Below are 18,764 nucleotides of genomic sequence, written 5' to 3' on the forward strand. Positions count from 1 at the left end.
AGATGATGCATTATAGAACGAGTAAAGAGACTTGCCGGTAACGAGATTGAACTAGGTATTGGATACCGACGATCGAATCTCGGGCAAGTAACATACCGATGACAAAGGGAACAATGTATGTTGTTATGCGGTCTGACCGATAAAGATCTTCGTAGAATATGTAGGCATCCAGGTCCCGCTGTTGGTTATTGACCGGAGATTTGTCTCAGTCATGTCTACATTGTTCTCGAACCGTAGGGTCCGCACGCTTAACGTTACGATGACAATTATTATGAGTTTATGCATTTTGATGTACCGAAGTTAGTTCGGAGTCCCGGATGTGATCACGGACATGACGAGGAGTCTCGAAATGGTCGAGACATAAAGATTGATATATTGAACGACTATATTCGAACACCGGAAGTGTTTCGGAGAAGTTTCGGATAAAATCGGAGCACCGGGGGGTTACCGGAACCCCCCGGGGGGTTAATGGGCCTCATGGGCCTAAAGTGGAGAAGAGAAAGGGGCTGCCAGGGCAGGCCGCGCGCCCCCTCTCCCCCTAGTCCGAATTGGACAAGGAGGGAGGGGCGGCGCCCCCCTTTTCCTTCTCTTCTTCCACCTCTCCTACTTGGACAAGGAAAGGGAGGGGAGTCCTACTCCCGGTAGGAGTAGGACTCCTCCTGCGCGCCTCCTCTAGGGCCGGCCGCACCCCCCTTGGATCCTTTATATACGGAGGCAAGGGGGCACCCTAGAACACACAAGTTGATCTTCGTGATCGTTCCTTAGCCGTGTGCGGTGCCCCCTTCCACCATATTCCACCTCGGTCATATCGTTGTAGTGCTTAGGCGAAGCCTTGCGTCGGTAAAACATCATCATCGTCACCATGCCGTTGTGCTGACGGAACTTATCCCCGAAGCTTTGCTGGATCGGAGCCCGGGGAGCATCATCGAGCTATACGTGTGCTAAAAACTCGGAGGTGCCGGAGTAACGATGCTTGGATCGGTCGGATCGGGAAGACGTACGACTACTTCCTCTATGTTGCGTCAACGCTTCCGCTTCGGTCTATGAGGGTACGTAGACAACACTCTCCCCTCTCGTTGCTATGCATCACCATGATCTTGTGTGTGCGTAGGAATTTTTTTGAAATTACTACGTTCCGCAACAGTGGTATCAGAGCCTAGGTTTTATGTGTTGATGTTACATGCACGAGTAGAACACAAGTGAGTTGTGGGCGATATAAGTCATACTGCTTACCAGCATGTCATGCTTTGGTTCAGTGGTATTGTTGGACGAAGCGGCCCGGACCGACATTACGCGTACGCTTACGCGAGACCGGTTCTCCCGACGTGCTTTGCACATAGGTGGCTTGCGGGTGACAGTTTCTCCAACTTTAGTTGAACGGAGTATGGCTACGCCCGGTCCTTGCGAAGGTTAAAACATCACCAACTTGACAAACTATCGTTGTGGTTTTGATGCGTAGGTAAGATTGGTTCTTGCTTAAGCCCGTAGCAGCCACGTAAAACTTGCAACAACAAAGTAGAGGACGTCTAACTTATTTTTGCAGGGCATGTTGTGATGTGATATGGTCAAGACATGATGCTAAATTTTATTATATGAGATGATCATGTTTTGTAACCGAGTTATCGGCAACTGGCAGGAGCCATATGGTTGTCGCTTTATTGTATGCAATGCAATCGCGCTGTAATACTTTATTTTATCACTAAGCGGTAGCAATAGTCGTGGAAGCATAAGATTGGCGAGACGACAACGATGCTACGATGGAGATCAAGGTGTCGCGCCGGTGACGATGGTGATCATGACGGTGCTTCGGAGATGGAGATCACATGCACAAGATGCTGATGGCCATATCATATCACTTATATTGATTGCATGTGATGTTTATCTTTTATGCATCTTATCTTGCTTTGATTGACGGTAGCATTATAAGATGATCTCTCACTAAATTATCAAGATAAAAGTGTTCTCCCTGAGTATGCACCGTTGCCAAAGTTCGTCGTGCCCAGACACCACGTGATGATCGGGTGTGATAAGCTCTACATCCATCTACGACGGTGCAAGCCAGTTTTGCACACGCAGAATACTCAGGTTAGACTTGACGAGCCTAGCATATGCAGATATGGCCTCGGAACACTGAGATCGAAAGATCGAGCGTGAATCATATAATAGATATGATCAACATAGCGATGTTCACCATTGAAAACTACTCCATTTCACGTGATGATCGGTTATGGTTTAGTTGATTTGGATCACGTGATCACTTAGAGGATTAGAGGGATGTCTATATAAGTGGGAGTTCTTTAAGTAATTTGATTAATTGAACTTAAATTTATCATGAACTTAGTACCTGATAGTATCTTGCTTATGTATGTTTGATTGTAGATAGATGGCCCGTGCTGTTGTTCCGTTGAATTTTAATGCGTTCCTTGAGAAAGCAAAGTTGAAAGATGATGGTAGCAATTACACGGACTGGGTCCGTAACTTGAGGATTATCCTCATTGCTGCACAGAAGAATTACATCCTGGAAGCACCGCTGGGTACCAGGCCTGCTGCGGGAGCAGCACCAGATGTTATGAACGTCTGGCAGAGCAAAGCTGATGACTACTCGATAGTTCAGTGTGCCATGCTTTACGGCTTAGAATCGGGACTTCAACGACGTTTTGAATGTCATGGAGCATATGAGATGTTCCAGGAGTTGAAGTTAATATTTCAAGCAAATGTCCGGATTGAGAGATATGAAGTCTCCAATAAGTTCTATAACTGCAAGATGGAGGAGAACAGTTCCGTCGGTGAGCATATACTCAAAATGTCTGGGTATAATAATCACTTGATTCAATTGGGAGTTAATCTTCCAGATGATTGCGTCATTGACAGAATTCTCCAATCACTGCCACCAAGCTACAAGAGCTTCGTGATGAACTATAATATGCAAGGGATGAATAAGACAATTCCCGAGCTCTTCGCAATGCTGAAAGCTGCGGAGGTAGAAATCAAGAAGGAGCATCAAGTGTTGATGGTCAACAAGACCACTAGTTTCAAGAAAAAGGGTAAAGGGAAGAAGAAGGGGAACTTCAAGAAGAACGGCAAGCAAGTTGCTGCTCAAGAGAAGAAACCCAAGTCTGGACCTAAGCCTGAAACTGAGTGCTTCTACTGCAAGCAGACTGGTCACTGGAAGCGGAACTGCCCCAAGTATTTGACGGATAAGAAGGATGGCAAGGTGAACAAAGGTATATGTGATATACATGTCATTGATGTGTACCTTACTAGAGCTCGCAGTAGCACCTGGGTATTTGATACTGGTTCTGTTGCTAATATTTGCAACTCGAAACAGGGACTACAGATTAAGCGAACACTGGCAAAGGACGAGGTGACGATGCGCGTGGGAAATGGTTCCAAAGTCGATGTGATCGCGGTCGGCACGCTACCTCTACATCTACCTTCGGGATTAGTATTAGACCTAAATAATTGTTATTTGGTGTCAGCGTTGAGCATGAACATTATATCTGGATCTTGTTTGATGCGAGACGGTTATTCATTTAAATCAGAGAATAATGGTTGTTCTATTTATATGAGTAATATCTTTTATGGTCATGCACCTTTGAAGAGTGGTCTATTTTTGATGAATCTCGATAGTAGTAACACACATATTCATAATGTTGAAGCCAAAAGATGTAGAGTTGATAATGATAGTGCAACTTATTTGTGGCACTGCCGCTTAGGTCATATCGGTATAAAACGCATGAAGAAACTCCATACTGATGGACTTTTGGTACCACTTGATTATGAATCACTTGGTACTTGCGAACCGTGCCTCATGGGCAAGATGACTAAAACATCGTTTTCCGGTACTATGGAGAGAGCAACAGATTTGTTGGAAATCATACATAACGATGTATGTGGTCCTATGAATATTGAGGCTCGTGGCGGATATCGTTATTTTCTCACCTTCACAGATGACTTAAGCAGATATGGGTATATCTACTTAATGAAACACAAGTCTGAAACATTTGAAAAGTTCAAAGAATTTCAGAGTGAAGTTGAAAATCATCGTAACAAGAAAATAAAGTTTCTACGATCTGATCGTGGAGGAGAATATTTGAGTTACGAGTTTGGTGTACATTTGAAACAATGCGGAATAGTTTCGCAACTCACGCCACCCGGAACATCACAACGTAATGGTGTGTCCGAACGTCGTAATCGTACTTTACTAGATATGGTGCGATCTATGATGTCTCTTACTGATTTACCGCTATCGTTTTGGGGTTATACTTTAGAGATGGCCGCATTCACGTTAAATAGGGCACCATCAAAATCCGTTGAGACGACGCCTTATGAACTATGGTTTGGCAAGAAACCAAAGTTATCGTTTCTTAAAGTTTGGGGCTGCGATGCTTATGTGAAAAAGCTTCAATCTGATAAGCTCGAACCCAAATCGGAGAAATGTGTCTTCATAGGATACCCAAAGGAGACTGTTGGGTACACCTTCAATCACAGATCCGAAGGCAAGGCATTCGTTGCTAAAAATGGATCCTTTCTAGAGAAGGAGTTTCTCTCGAAAGAAGTGAGTGGGAGGAAAGTAGAACTTGACGAGGTAACTGTACCTGCTCCCTTATTGGAAAGTAGTACATCACAGAAACCTGTTTCTGCGACACCTACACCAATTAGTGAGGAAGCTAATGATAATGATCATGAAACTTCAGAACAAGATACTACTGAACCTCGTAGATCAACCAGAGTAAGATCCGCACCAGAGTGGTACGGTAATCCTATTCTGGAAGTCATGCTACTAGATCATGATGAACCTACGAACTATGAAGAAGCGATGGTGAGCCCAGATTCCGCAAAATGGCTTGAAGCCATGAAATCTGAGATGGGATCCATGTATGAGAACAAAGTCTGGACTTTGGTTGACTTTCCCGATGGTCGGCAACCAATTTAGAATAAATGGATCTTCAAGAAGAAGACTGACGCTGACGGTAACGTTACTGTCTACAAAGCTCGACTTGTCGCAAAAGGTTTTCGACAAGTTCAAGGGATTGACTACGATGAGACCTTCTCACCCGTAGCAATGCTTAAGTCTGTCCGAATCATGTTAGCAATTGCCGCATTTTATGATTATGAAATTTGGCAGATGGATGTCAAAACTGCATTCCTGAATGGATTTCTGGAAGAAGAGTTGTATATGATGCAACCGAAAGGTTTTGTCGATCCAAAGGGAGCTAACAAAGTGTGCAAGCTCTAGCGATCCATTTATGGACTGGTGCAAGCCTCTCGGAGTTGGAATAAACGCTTTGATAGTGTGATCAAAGCATTTGGTTTTATACAGACTTTCGGAGAAGCCTGTATTTACAAGAAAGTGAGTGGGAGCTCTGTAGCATTTCTGATATTATATGTGGATGACATATTACTGATTGGTAATGATATAGAATTTCTGGATAGCATAAAGGGATACTTGAATAAAAGTTTTTCAATGAAAGACCTCGGTGAAGCTGCTTACATATTAGGAATAAAGATCTATAGAGATAGATCAAGACGCTTAATTGGACTTTCACAGAGCACATACCTTGACAAGATTTTGAAGAAGTTCAAAATGGATCAAGCAAAGAAAGGATTCTTGCCTGTGTTACAAGGTGTGAAGTTGAGTCAGACTCAATGCCCGACCACTGCAGAAGATAGAGAGAAAATGAAAGATGTTCCCTATGCTTCAACCATAGGATCTATCATGTATGCAATGTTGTGTACCAGACCTGATGTGTGCCTTGCTATAAGTCTAGCAGGGAGGTACCAAAGTAATTCAGGAGTGGATCACTGGACAGCGGTCAAGAACATCCCGAAGTACCTGAAAAGGACTAAGGATATGTTTCTCGTATATGGAGGTGACAAAGAGCTCATCGTAAATGGTTACGTTGATGCAAGCTTTGACACTGATCCGGACGATTCTAAATCGCAAACCGGATACGTGTTTACATTAAACGGTGGAGCTGTCAGTTGGTGCAGTTCTAAACAAAGTGTTGTGGCGGGATCTACATATGAAGTGGAGTACATAGCTGCTTCGGAAGTAGCAAACGAAGGAGTCTGGATGAAGGAGTTCATATCCGATCTAGGTGTCATACCTAGTGCATCGGGTCCAATGAAAATCTTTTGTGACAATACTGGTGCAATTGCCTTGGCAAAGGAATCCAGATTTCACAAGAGAACCAAGCACATCAAGAGACGCTTCAATTCCATCCGGGATCTAGTCCAGGTGGGAGACATAGAGATTTGCAAGATACACACGGATCTGAATGTTGCAGACCCATTGACTAAGCCTCTTCCATGAGCAAAACATGATTAGCACCAAGGCTCCATGGGTGTTAGAATCATTACAGTGTAATCTAGATTATTGACTCTAGTGCAAGTGGGAGACTGAAAGAAATATGCCCTAGAGGCAATAATAAAGTTATTATTTATTTCCTTATATCATGATAAATGTTTATTATTCATGCTAGAATTGTATTAACCGGAAACATAATACATGTGTGAATACATAGACAAACAGAGTGTCACTAGTATGCCTCTACTTGACTAGCTCGTTAATCAAAGATGGTTATGTTTCCTAACCATAAACAAAGAGTTGTTATTTGATTAATGAGATCACATCATTAGGTGAATGATCTGATTGACATGACCCATTCCATTAGCTTAGCACTCGATCATTTAGTATGTTGCTATTGCTTTCTTCATTACTTATATATGTTCCTATGACTATGAGATTATGCAACTCCCGTTTGCCGGAGGAACACTTTGTGTGCTACCAAACATCACAATGTAAATGGGTGATTATAAAGGTGCTCTACAGGTGTCTCCAAAGGTACATGTTGGGTTGGCGTATTTCGAGATTAGGATTTGTCACTCCAATTATCGGAGAGGTATCTCTGGGCCCTCTCGGTAATGCACATCACATAAGCCTTGCAAGCATTGCAACTAATGAGTTAGTTGCGAGATGATGCATTATAGAACGAGTAAAGAGACTTGCCGGTAACGAGATTGAACTAGGTATTGGATACCGACGATCGAATCTCGGGCAAGTAACATACCGATGACAAAGGGAACAATGTATGTTGTTATGCGGTCTGACCGATAAAGATCTTCGTAGAATATGTAGGAGCCAATATGGGCATCCAGGTCCCGCTGTTGGTTATTGACCGGAGATTTGTCTCAGTCATGTCTACATTGTTCTCGAACCGTAGGGTCCGCACGCTTAACGTTACGATGACAGTTATTATGAGTTTATGCATTTTGATGTACCGAAGTTAGTTCGGAGTCCCGGATGTGATCACGGACATGACGAGGAGTCTCGAAATGGTCGAGACATAAAGATTGATATATTGGACGACTATATTCGAACACCGGAAGTGTTCCGGAGAAGTTTCGGATAAAACCGGAGCACCGGGGGGTTACCGGAATCCCCCGGGGGGTTAATGGGCCTCATGGGCCTAAAGTGGAGAAGAGAAAGGGGCTGCCAGGGCAGGCCGCGCGCCCCCTCTCCCCCTAGTCCGAATTGGACAAGGAGGGAGGGGCGCCCCCCCCCCTTTTCCTTCTCTTCTTCCACCTCTCCTACTTGGACAAGGAAAAGGAGGGGAGTCCTACTCTCGGTAGGACTAGGACTCCTCCTGCGCGCCTCCTCTAGGGCCGGCCGCACCCCCCCTTGGATCCTTTATATACGGAGGCAAGGGGGCACCCTAGAACACACAAGTTGATCTTCGTGATCGTTCCTTAGCCGTGTGCGGTGCCCCCTTCCACCATATTCCACCTCGGTCATATCGTTGCAGTGCTTAGGCGAAGCCCTGCGTCGGTAGAACATCATCATCGTCACCACGCCGTTGTGCTGACGGAACTTATCCCCGAAGCTTTGCTGGATCGGAGCCCGGGGAGCATCATCGAGCTGTACGTGTGCTAAGAACTCGGAGGTGCCGGAGTAACGGTGCTTGGGTCGGTCGGATCGGGAAGACGTACGACTACTTCCTCTACGTTGCGTCAACGCTTCCGCTTCGGTCTACGAGGGTACGTAGACAACACTCTCCCCTCTCGTTGCTATGCATCACCATGATCTTGTGTGTGCGTAGGAAATTTTTTGAAATTACTACGTTCCGCAACAAAAACCACATCTAAACAGAGGTTAGATGAATTATTTATTACTAAACAGGAACAAAAAGCAAGGAACAAAAATAAAATTGGGTTGCCTTCCAACAAGTGCTATCGTTTAACGCCCCTAACTAGGCATGATGATGTCAATGATGCTCACATAAAAGATAAGAATTGAAACATAAAGAGAGCATCATGAAGAATATGACTAGTAAATTTAAGCCTAACCCACTTCCTATGCATAGGGATTTTGTGAGCAAACAACTTGTGGGAACAAGAATCAACTTGCATAGGAAGGTAAAACAAGCATAACTTCAAATCTTTAAGCACATAGAGAGGACACTTGATATTATTGCAATTCCTACAAGCATATGTTCCTCCCTCATAATAATTTCCAGTAGCATCATGAATGAATTCAACAATATAACCAGCACCTAAAGCATTCTTTTCATGATATACAAGCATGCAAATTTACTACTCTTCACATAAGCAAAATTCTTCTCATGAATAATAGTGGGAGCAAACTCAACAAAATAACTATCATGTGATTGAAAATTAAGATCAAGATGACAAGTTTCATTGTTATCATTATTCTTTAAAGCATACGTGTCATCACAATAATCATCATAGATAGGAGGCATGCTTTCATCATAATAAATTTGCTCATCAAAACTTGGGGGACAAAAAATATCATCTTCATCAAACATAGCTTCCCCAAGCTTGTGGCTTTGCATATCATTAGCATCATGGATATTTAAGGAATTCATACTAACAACATTGCAATCATGCTCATCATGCAAATATTTAGTGCCAAACATTTTATAGATTTCTTCTTCTAGCACTTGAGCACAATTATCCTTTCCATCATACTCACGAAAGATATTAAAAAGATGAAGCGTATGAGGCAAACTTAATTCCATTTTTTGTAATTTTCTTTTACAAACTAAACTAGTGATAAAACAAGAAACTAAAAGACTCGATTGCAAGATTTAAAGATATACCTTCAAGCGCTAACCTCCCCGGCAATGGTGCCAGAAAAGAGCTTGATGTCTACTACACAATCTTCTTCTTGTAGATGTTGTTGGGCCTCCAAGTGCAGATGTTTGTAGGACAGTAGCAAATTTCCCTCAAGTGGATGACCTAAGGTTTATCAATCCGTAGGAGGCATAGGATGAAGATGGTCTCTCTCAAGCAACCCTGCAACCAAATAACAAAGAGTCTCTTATGCCCCCAACACACCCAATATAATGGTAAATTGTATAGGTGCACTAGTTCGGCGAAGAGATGGTGATACAAGTGCAATATGGATGGTAGATAATAGTTTTTGAAATCTGAAAATATAAAGACAGCAAGGTAACTAATGATAAAAGTGAGCGTAGACGGTATTGCAATGCTAGGAAACAAGGCCTAGGGTTCATACTTTCACTAGTGTCAGTCCTCTCAACAATACTAACATAATTGGATCATAAAACTATCCCTCAACATGCAACAAAGAGTCACTCCAAAGTCACTAATAGCGGAGAACGAACGAAGAGATTATGGTAGGGTACGAAACCACCTCAAAGTTATTCTTTCCAATCAATCTGTTGGGCTATTCCTATAAGTGTCACAAACATCCCTAGAGTTCGTACTAGAATAACACCTTAAGATACAAATCAACCAAAACCCTAATGTCACCTAGATACTCCAATGTTACCTCAAGTATCCGTGGGCATGATTATACGACATGCATCACACAATCTCAGATTCATCTATTCAACCAACACATAGAACCTCAAAGAGTGCCCCAAAGTTTCTACCGGAGAATCACAACGAAAACATTGCCAACCCCTATGCATAGGTTCATGGGCGGAACCCGCAAGTTGGTCACCAAAACATACATCAAGTGAATCACATGATATCCCATTGTCACCACAGATATCCACAGCAAGACATACATCAAGTGTTCTCAAATCTTTAAAGACTCAATCCGATAAGATTACTTCAAAGGGGAAACTCAATTCATTACAAGAGAGTAGAGGGGGGGGGGAGAAACATCAGGATCCAAATATAATAGCAAAGCTCGTGATACATTAAGATCGTATCATCTCAAGAACACGAGAGAGAGAGATCAAACACATAGCTACTGGTACATACCCTCAGCCCCGAGGGAGAACTACTCCCTCCACGTCATGGAGAGCGCCGGGATGATCAAGATGGCCACCGGAGAGGGATTGCCCACTCCGGTAGGGTGCCGGAACGGGTCTAGATTGGTTTTCGGTGGCTACTGAGGCTTCTGGCGGCGGAACTCCCGATCTATTCTCTGTTCTGGAAGTTTTAGGTTACGTAGGTATATATGGGTGCAGGAGGTACGTCGGAGGAGCTACGGGGGCCCCACGAGGCAGGGGGCGCGCCCTAGGGGGGTGGGCGCGCCCCCACCCTCGTGGGCAGCTCACGTATCTTCTGACATGGGGTCCAAGTCCACCAGGTGTGTTTCCTTCCAAAAATAACTTCTCCAATTGATTTCGTTCCGTTTCGACTCCGTCTGATATTCCTTTTCTTCAAAACACTGAAATAGGCATAAAACAGCAAATCTGGGCCGGGCCTCCGGTTAATAGGTTAGTCCCAAAAATAATATAAAAGTGGATAATAAAGCCAAATATTGCCCAAAACAGTAGATAATATAGCATGGAGCAATCAAAAATTATAGATACGTTGGAGACGTATCAGACACTGCTTACGAACACTTGAAAGTTGGAGAAGAACCCGCCTTACAATGCCGAAGACAACACTGCGCGCCGGACTCATCGTCATTGAAGCCTGGTTCGGGGGCTATTGAGGGAGTCCTGGATTAGGGGGTCTCCGGACAGCCGGATTATATCCTTTGGCCGGACTGCTGGACTATGAAGATACAAGATTGAAGACTTCGTCTCGTGTCCGGATGGGACTCTACTTGGCTTGGAAGGCAGGCTAGGCAATACGGATATTTATATCTCCTCCTTTGTAACCGACCTTGTGTAACCCTAGCCCTTTCCGGTGTCTATATAAACCGGAGGGTTTTAGTCCGTAGGACGACAGACAATCATACCATAGGCTAGCTTCTAGGGTTTAGCCTCTCTGATCTCGTGGTAGATCTACTCTTGTACTACCTATATCATCAATACTAATCAAGCAGGACGTAGGGTTTTACCTCCATCAAGAGGGCCCGAACCTGGGTAAAACTTCGTGTCCCCTGCCTCCTGTTACCATCTGCCTAGACGCATAGTTCGGGACCCCCTACCTGAGATCCGCCAGTTTTGACACCGACACCAGCCCTGCTCAGGCCATCACCGTCGTGCCCTTAGAGAGGACAAACGCTGACCCACTGCATCCTAAATAAATCTCCCAGACTCCAAGACGGTGTTGGAGCACGCACCATCGAGGCGATGAAGCCGGAGAACACAATTCCAAGATGGGGTCGCCGCCACAGCTACCGCATCCGGAAAACCTAACCTCACCGGTCCGAGTGACCTGCAAGAGACACATGACGCCGACTCCTCAGTTATGTTGGGAGCAGCCTTGTCGAGAAGGAGGGAGCCGTGGACACCTTATTCGTTGGAACGACGCCGTTGCCTCCATTAAAACGCCGCCGCTGCACAAACTAGGCCCTAACCTATCTACATGTTGTAGCCTAGCACTGGGGTCCTCCACTCCATCCGTTGCCCGAACGGCAGACGGCGGAGGGAAGAACCCACAGGCTGGTCGGCGGTGGATTGTGGGATCTGTTCCCCTCCTTCGGTTTTCACGGGAGAGAGGAGAAAAGGAACTTCCTTCCACCCCCCATGTGTTTCGCGTTAGGGTTGCGAGTGCTCCTTTTTGTTGTTTATCATCCATCATTTCATGTTTAAATTTGTCATGTGAATTGTGCTATATCACATCCTAATTCATGTCTCCTCATCATTCTCCTTTTTTAGTTTGCCATACAATAGACGGCGCCACACAATTTTGTGTGTTTATCACTTTTCCCTCTTTTGCCTACTAGTGTTATATTTTCTAGTCATCGGTATAAATGATATTGCCACAAGAACCCATGATTTCAGGGTATTGGAAATGATAACATTTATCACTGGAGAATTCAGAGTTTTCCAGATCACTGCAAATCCATTCTTCTGGTTCACCTATACCATATACTGTACTCTTGTAAGAAAATAGCTCTTTTTGTCCTCTTCTGATTTTCCAGGTTTTGTAACTCATGTTTGTGTTAAACATAACTGCATTGAACTACGGCCTGTTTGCAAATTTTTAGAATCCTCAAATTCTAAAAGGAAAAAAGTTATGCTCAAATTTCAGTTTTTTTGAATTTTGGTTAAATTTGGTCAAAGTACTTATTCAAGAAGTATTAGTGTTACTAAATAATTATTCAAGAATATTAGTGTTACTAAATAATTATTTCAATTTTTTTGAATTTTGGTCAAATGTGATCAAACTGTGGTCAAACTATGGTCAAACAATGGTCAAACTACTTATTCAAGAAATATTAGTGTTACTAAATAATTATTGTTTTTTAGAACAATAGTTTTAAACTCAAACAGTGAAACATGTGACTTCATGCTCAAGCTAAACTCTTGAGGGTTAATAGGATTGACATCTTACTATTGTCAGGAAAATAACAAGTGCAGACTTGGAAACGAGGGGGAATAGAACCCGAAAGTTAAGCGTGCTCAGGCTGGAGTAGTGAGAGGATGGGTGACCGTCTGGGAAGTTAGATGATTTGGAATGATGAGGGGTGATTACAGATTAGAGGTTAAATTGAGTAGTGATGAGGGGTGATTAGAGATTAGAGGACAAATGGGCCTTTTTCTACTAGTGCTAGGCCGTGAAACTTTGCTAGACGCCTAGCCCCATGATGGGCGCCAACTGTCGGGGTTACGATTGTGACAATGATTACTAGGGTACGAATAAGGGGTAGAACATAGCTATGGCACACGTGTAACACTCGGTGTTTAACGAGTTCAGACCCCTCTCGGGGGAGGTAACAACCCTATGTTTCATGCCCCAAGGCTTGGTTTTAATTTGATGGGTATGGTTAAAATGGTTGCTCGACCCTAGCTCAAGAGGTGGAGTACCACTTATATAGAGTGTGTCGCAACCCCATGTCCTCCATGCAGCCAGGGCACTTAATGACATTGATTGCATCAGTTACAGGTGTAAAGAGCCTCTACTATAGCAGTTACATGTAACAGTAGTCTTGACTCCGCCTTAAGGGAGACTTAGGATTCCTCGACCGATGCAGCTCCCATGCCGTCCCTTCGCCTCTTTACTCCGAGTGGTGGTTTTCGAGCCGAGTGATGGGTGGTCGTCCGAGTGTTGTCGAGCTGTCCGAGTGGACTTCCTGATATATGCATCTGAATGCTGGTATGGTACAGGGACCTACCCATGGTGGCGATGGGCCCCATGTGGGCCCTATATGATGGGTCCTTGACCCTACCTGTAATAGGTGACCTCATCAATGAGCGCCCGAAGCGATTGCGATGACGTCCAGCGGGAAGGAGGTGAGGCACTCGACGCAAGACCCACGGCTGTCGGAGGAGGACTCTGAATGAAGAAGCACGGAAGTGCGCCGCACCATGGATGGACAGTGCCTCCACATCAAGCGGGGCCACTCGGAGCCACGCTGAGTTGTCAGCGATGAAGCTGAGCGCTCCGAAACAGATCTCGCCGCCGACCAACATGATGATGATGAAATTTCACCTGCGCCGTAATGTTGCTAGATGTGTAGCCCCATGTTGGGAGCCAACTGTCGGGGTTACGATCCTGACAATGAGGACTAGGGATACGAAAGAGGGGCAGAGCCTAGCGCACAGGTGTAACACTCAGTGTTTACGAGTTCAGACCCCTCTCGGATGAGGTAACAACCCTACGTCTCATTGCCCTGAGGCTTGTTTTCTTTGGGGGGTATGATTACAGAGAGTTCTTGACCTTTGCTCTAGAGGAGGACGGCTTATATAAAGTGTGCCGCAGCCTCCCTCACTCCTAAGTCGTCAGGGTGATTAATCCCCATAACTACAACAGTTACACGTGTAAATAGTCAAAACTATGACAGTTACATGTAACGGTAGCTATGACTCTACTTTAAGATCGACTTAAGACTACTCGACCGTTGCAGCCCCCACATCGTCCTTCCACCTTCCTTGTCCGAGTGGTGGTGGTCATGCTGACTGGATGGTAGGCATCCGAGTGCTGTCGATGCATTCGAGTGGACTTCCTGTTATGCGCATTCAAATGAGCTTATGGTCTACAGACCCACCTATTATGGTGTGGGGCCCTAGATGGGTCGTAGATGATGGGCCCTTGACCCTACCTGTAGTTAGTGACCTCATCACCCACCACTTCAAATATATTTTCAAAATTTGGATTTATTTGGCGCAATTTGCTAAAAGAAAGTTGTGGCGGGTGACGGCAAAAGCTCACCACAGCTGTGTGAGAAACAGTGGCGGGCGGTGAGTAGGCGCCCGCCACTATACTCTCCATCCCACGGGATTATTTGGAAGAGCCAACCTATGATGGGCGCATGCTATTGCTCGCCATAGGTATGCGGTTAGCTGTGGCGGGTGGACCCTATTACCCGCCACAGCTACTTCCGAATAATAACAGTGGCGGGTGACCCGCCCTGCCTGCCACTCATTATAGTTCACTTATAGGACTTTTCCCTGTAGTGGCTGATGGACAAGTCTCATCTACAACCAACCTAGTGTTGGATATTTGTGAAAACTTCCGATTCCCACCAAGACAAAAATATTCACATGCCGCACTCTCCATGCTATTGTTCCTAGTATGACGGTATTAGCAAATAGGTATATTTGTGTCTGTTTGCAATGTAATGTTTGCCACCAGGGAGCAGATGATCTACGCCATCTTATGTCTAGTTGTAACAGAAATAAGGAAGTTTGGAGCGAGTTGGATTTGCATGAAATATTTGCACTAGTAAAAGATTTGGATAGGTCTGAGATTGTTATCCTGGAGAAACTACTTGCAAAACAAAGAAAACAATCACCAGTCTGAGATCACTTGGTTTTGAGTGAGCCACTGGTCATCGGTTCTTGGTACATTTGGTAGCAGAGGAAGAAAATTGTCAAGGGGGAGGGGGAGGTTTTGAGCCCTTCAAGTATATCCTTTGATATGCATGCGATCACGAGTAACTTTGTTGGGTCAATAGTCCAGAGCGAGTCAGAAACCTTCTATAAACTCATATAAGTTGAATCTTGATGTTGCTTACTTTGAAAATTTATCGGGGTGTCTGCTGCTATCCTCCGCAATAGCCACGGCGAGGCTCTCGCTAGAGCTTCTTTGGCTTGTGAATTATCTTCATGATGCTACAAGAGCAAAAGTGATTGCACTTCAGCGAAGATTAAGCCTTGTGGAGATCCTCGAATGTTCACGAGTGATTGTCGAAGCAGCCTCATTAGAAGTAATCAAAGCACACATCAATGTGATCAAACTTTGTGGTCCATACACTACTATGTTAGCAGACTATTTCAGAAAGCATATCGTATATGCCTAATTTAGTTCACTTGCTACCCTAGGGAAGCGAATAGGTTGGTGCGCAATCTTGCTTGACTAGCTTTTTTTTAACGAATACACAAAGCTTGTGTATCTTTCATTGGTAGAAGAGTAGAACAAGAATTCGAGATCCAACACTCAACGGGGGGCCGAGAGAGATGGGGGGCTTACAAACAACCACATGCAGATTACTCGGTAATGATGTTGGCCAAGCCAAAAGCACCCACACCTACTCGCGCCCAAAGCCGAGCTTCGTCCTTGATGAGCTGCAGGAGATGGCTCAAGGAGGGTTGTAGTCAGTGAAGCCGTTCCGATGCTTCCATGAAAACAAAGCCGTCAGAAGGAGGGGTGAGAGCCCTTTTCGGCAGGAGGATGGGACATGGTTAGGGTATATCGCCACCACTCCAGAAAAGGGGAGTTGGGGTGGGGTAGAGTAATCGTTGAACGACACCACGCGAGCACCTTGTGCCAGAGTTGGCGGGAGAACGGGCAACCGACCAAGAGGTGATGTACTGCTCTGGAATTCTTGGTTGCACGGGAGGCACCTATCCGCATGAGGTAGATCATGGCGAGCGAGTATTTCCGCAAGCCAACATCGGTCTTGGGAGGCCCGCCATAGGAAGATCTTGACGCGAAAAGGCACCCATGTTTTTCGAGTGAGCCACCAATGTGGACCTGGCAGTGAGCCGATGAACATGGCGGAGTAGAGGAGGCGACAGTGTAGACTCCTTAACTAGTCCAACACGAGGTGAGCTTGTGTCTGGGATACCAGGGGAGTATGTTATGTCGAAGCCAACACCATGGGGCAACGTATTGAAGTATCGCAGCAGGTCCTAGGGCATCCTAGATGACAATAGTTTAATGGTAGTGGCTTTCCCCCAAAAGAGAAATCCTTTGGCTCAGTTTCTTTTTCTGATTTGTGCGTCTCATCCGTTTTCCCCCAAAATTAGCGAGCACAAGGCAAGTCGGTAGTTCAGAGCCAAGGTCCGCAAACCCAGTCCGTCCAAACCAGTGCGACTCCAGTCCGTCCGAGGTCCGAGACCGGCATGGCCACCACCGCCGCCGCCGTTGTCGCAGACGCTATTCCAGCCGCCGCCGCCGCCGCCGCCGTTGTCCCTGACGCTCTAGCAGCCACCGCCGCCGCCGCTGTCCCAGACGCTATTCCAGTCGCCGCCGCCGCCGCTATCCCAGATGCTATTCCAGCCGCCGCCGCTGCTGTCCCAGACGCCGCGCCCGTGCCCCCGTCCACGCAACCGCATCCCGTTCCAGGTGAACCCCCCCTCCCCCCTCCTCGTTTCCTCCGCACTCTTGGTTTTCCTCTCCGATGTTAGGTTTTTGGCTGTCTCTGGCGGACTAAGATTTGCTAAGTTGTCTTCGTCGATTAGTCTCCTCTGATTGGTCGAACATCCGTAACAGCCCTAGGATTATGGTTCATGTGTAAATCACACAATCTAGGTGGACTCCTCAGGGCCTATATTAATGGAGGAATATTGTGTGGAGAGATTTGCACTTTGTCTGCTATTCTTGTAGGATGTGTATATGGTTGATGTATTTTTTTTCTTTTTCGAGATTGATATGGTTGAGGTAATGAAGTAGAATGTAGTGGAACCGTTCTAGAGCCTAACCTCATTCCAGTGTTTGGTTCACAGAATCATGCAAAGTGGAACTTAACCATGTACTTTCGCCTGATCGAAAACAAAGTGATAACTTAACCAGCCGCATATTCAATAACAAGGCGAACCACTTCCTTAAGGTCGCTGAGAACATTATCGAGGAGCTGAATTCTTGGAGAATCGCTGGATTCAAAGGAGCACAATGGACATGCGCGAGATAATATGTTTTTCCTAGTGTACATTTGTATAGCTTTTTCCTTCCTCTTCTGGCTTTCAGCCGTCCTGAACCTTGATCTGTATTTCTTGGGGTGTCTCATCCTATCTTAATGAATGAAATGAGCACAATGCTGTTTTTCGTCAAAAACTGATCCCGATCTGCTTCCACTAGTCAGGGGACCTCACGTGAGTGCCTCCTAATGATCTGGTCACCGATGCAAACTATCGTGAACATGGACCTGCAGCCAGCGGCGGCGTGCATCTCCTAGGCAGAGGCCAAAGACCGAGCGGTGCAGGCGGCAGGCGACAGCCACGGTGATGCACATCTCCTACGAAGCAGAAAAAGTGCGCGCAGTGGCTGGCAGCGAAAGCGACGCGAGAGCCAGTGCAATCACTAGTAGAAAAAGGGTCAAACGTGAAGTATATTAGTGTCGGTTTGAATTAGAGCCGGCACTAATGTGTACATTAGTGCCAGTTCGTAGCGGCGATCAATAGTGCCGGTTCGTGACGAACCTTTAGTACCGGTTCATGCCACGAACCGGTATTAAAGAGGTTGTGTCAGCCTGCGATCAGGCTATGGCCCCACCATCACCATTTAGTGCCGGTTCGTACCATGAACCGGTACTAATGAGGTTATGGCAAGCTATTTTTAGTCCCACCTCGCCAAGAGAGAGGCAGTATGAGCGGTTTATAAGCCGTGAGTGCATAGACAATGACGAAGAGTTGCAATGCACACCTACATGTTGATTAGCTTCAAGCCTTGCGAAATAGCATAGATTGCACTGAGCTATGTGCAGTGCAGTCTACACTATTCCGAATGGCTTGAAGGAAATTAACCAGCATTGCACCTCTTTTTTATTTTTAATAACTTATTTAAACTCCGGACTTCTTTTGTGTTCAGTATGCAGCATTCAAAGCGACGTCATCAATTTTCAACATATTCTGACATTATTTGTTGTTTTTCGGTCATTTACCTAATTGTTTAGAGAGCTAAATGACCATGAAATTGAAAATCACTACAAAATGAATCCTGAAAATGTTGAAACTTGGCATGGTATCATCATATCACCCGCATAGCATGCGCAAAAGAGTAGAGAGGGTCACGGCAAAAATTGGACGCACTTCGTGTACAAACTGGACAAACTTTTTCCGAGTATCAGGGTTTCGGACGAGAACTCACCTGTTACATGGCCACTTCAATATTTTTTAAACTTATTTGAACTCCGGACTTCTTTTGTGTTCAGTATGAAGCATTTAAAGCGACGTCATTAATTTCCAACATGTTCTGACATCATT

General features: G+C 45.2%; 1 protein-coding gene across 1 annotated transcript in view; it reads left to right on the plus strand.

Moving 5' to 3' along the window:
• The first annotated feature begins 16,685 nt into the window (after positions 1-16,685).
• Positions 16,686-18,764, plus strand: part of LOC123050940 (double-stranded RNA-binding protein 4-like) — an 11,073-nt gene continuing 8,994 nt past the window's right edge. Inside the window, exon 1 of the mRNA XM_044474010.1 lies at positions 16,686-16,908. Within this exon, the coding sequence (XP_044329945.1) occupies positions 16,686-16,908 (223 nt within the window). The remainder of the gene's footprint in view (positions 16,909-18,764) is intronic.

Source organism: Triticum aestivum, chromosome 1A (genome assembly GCF_018294505.1).
Source record: "Triticum aestivum cultivar Chinese Spring chromosome 1A, IWGSC CS RefSeq v2.1, whole genome shotgun sequence".
Taxonomy (NCBI): domain Eukaryota; kingdom Viridiplantae; phylum Streptophyta; class Magnoliopsida; order Poales; family Poaceae; genus Triticum; species Triticum aestivum.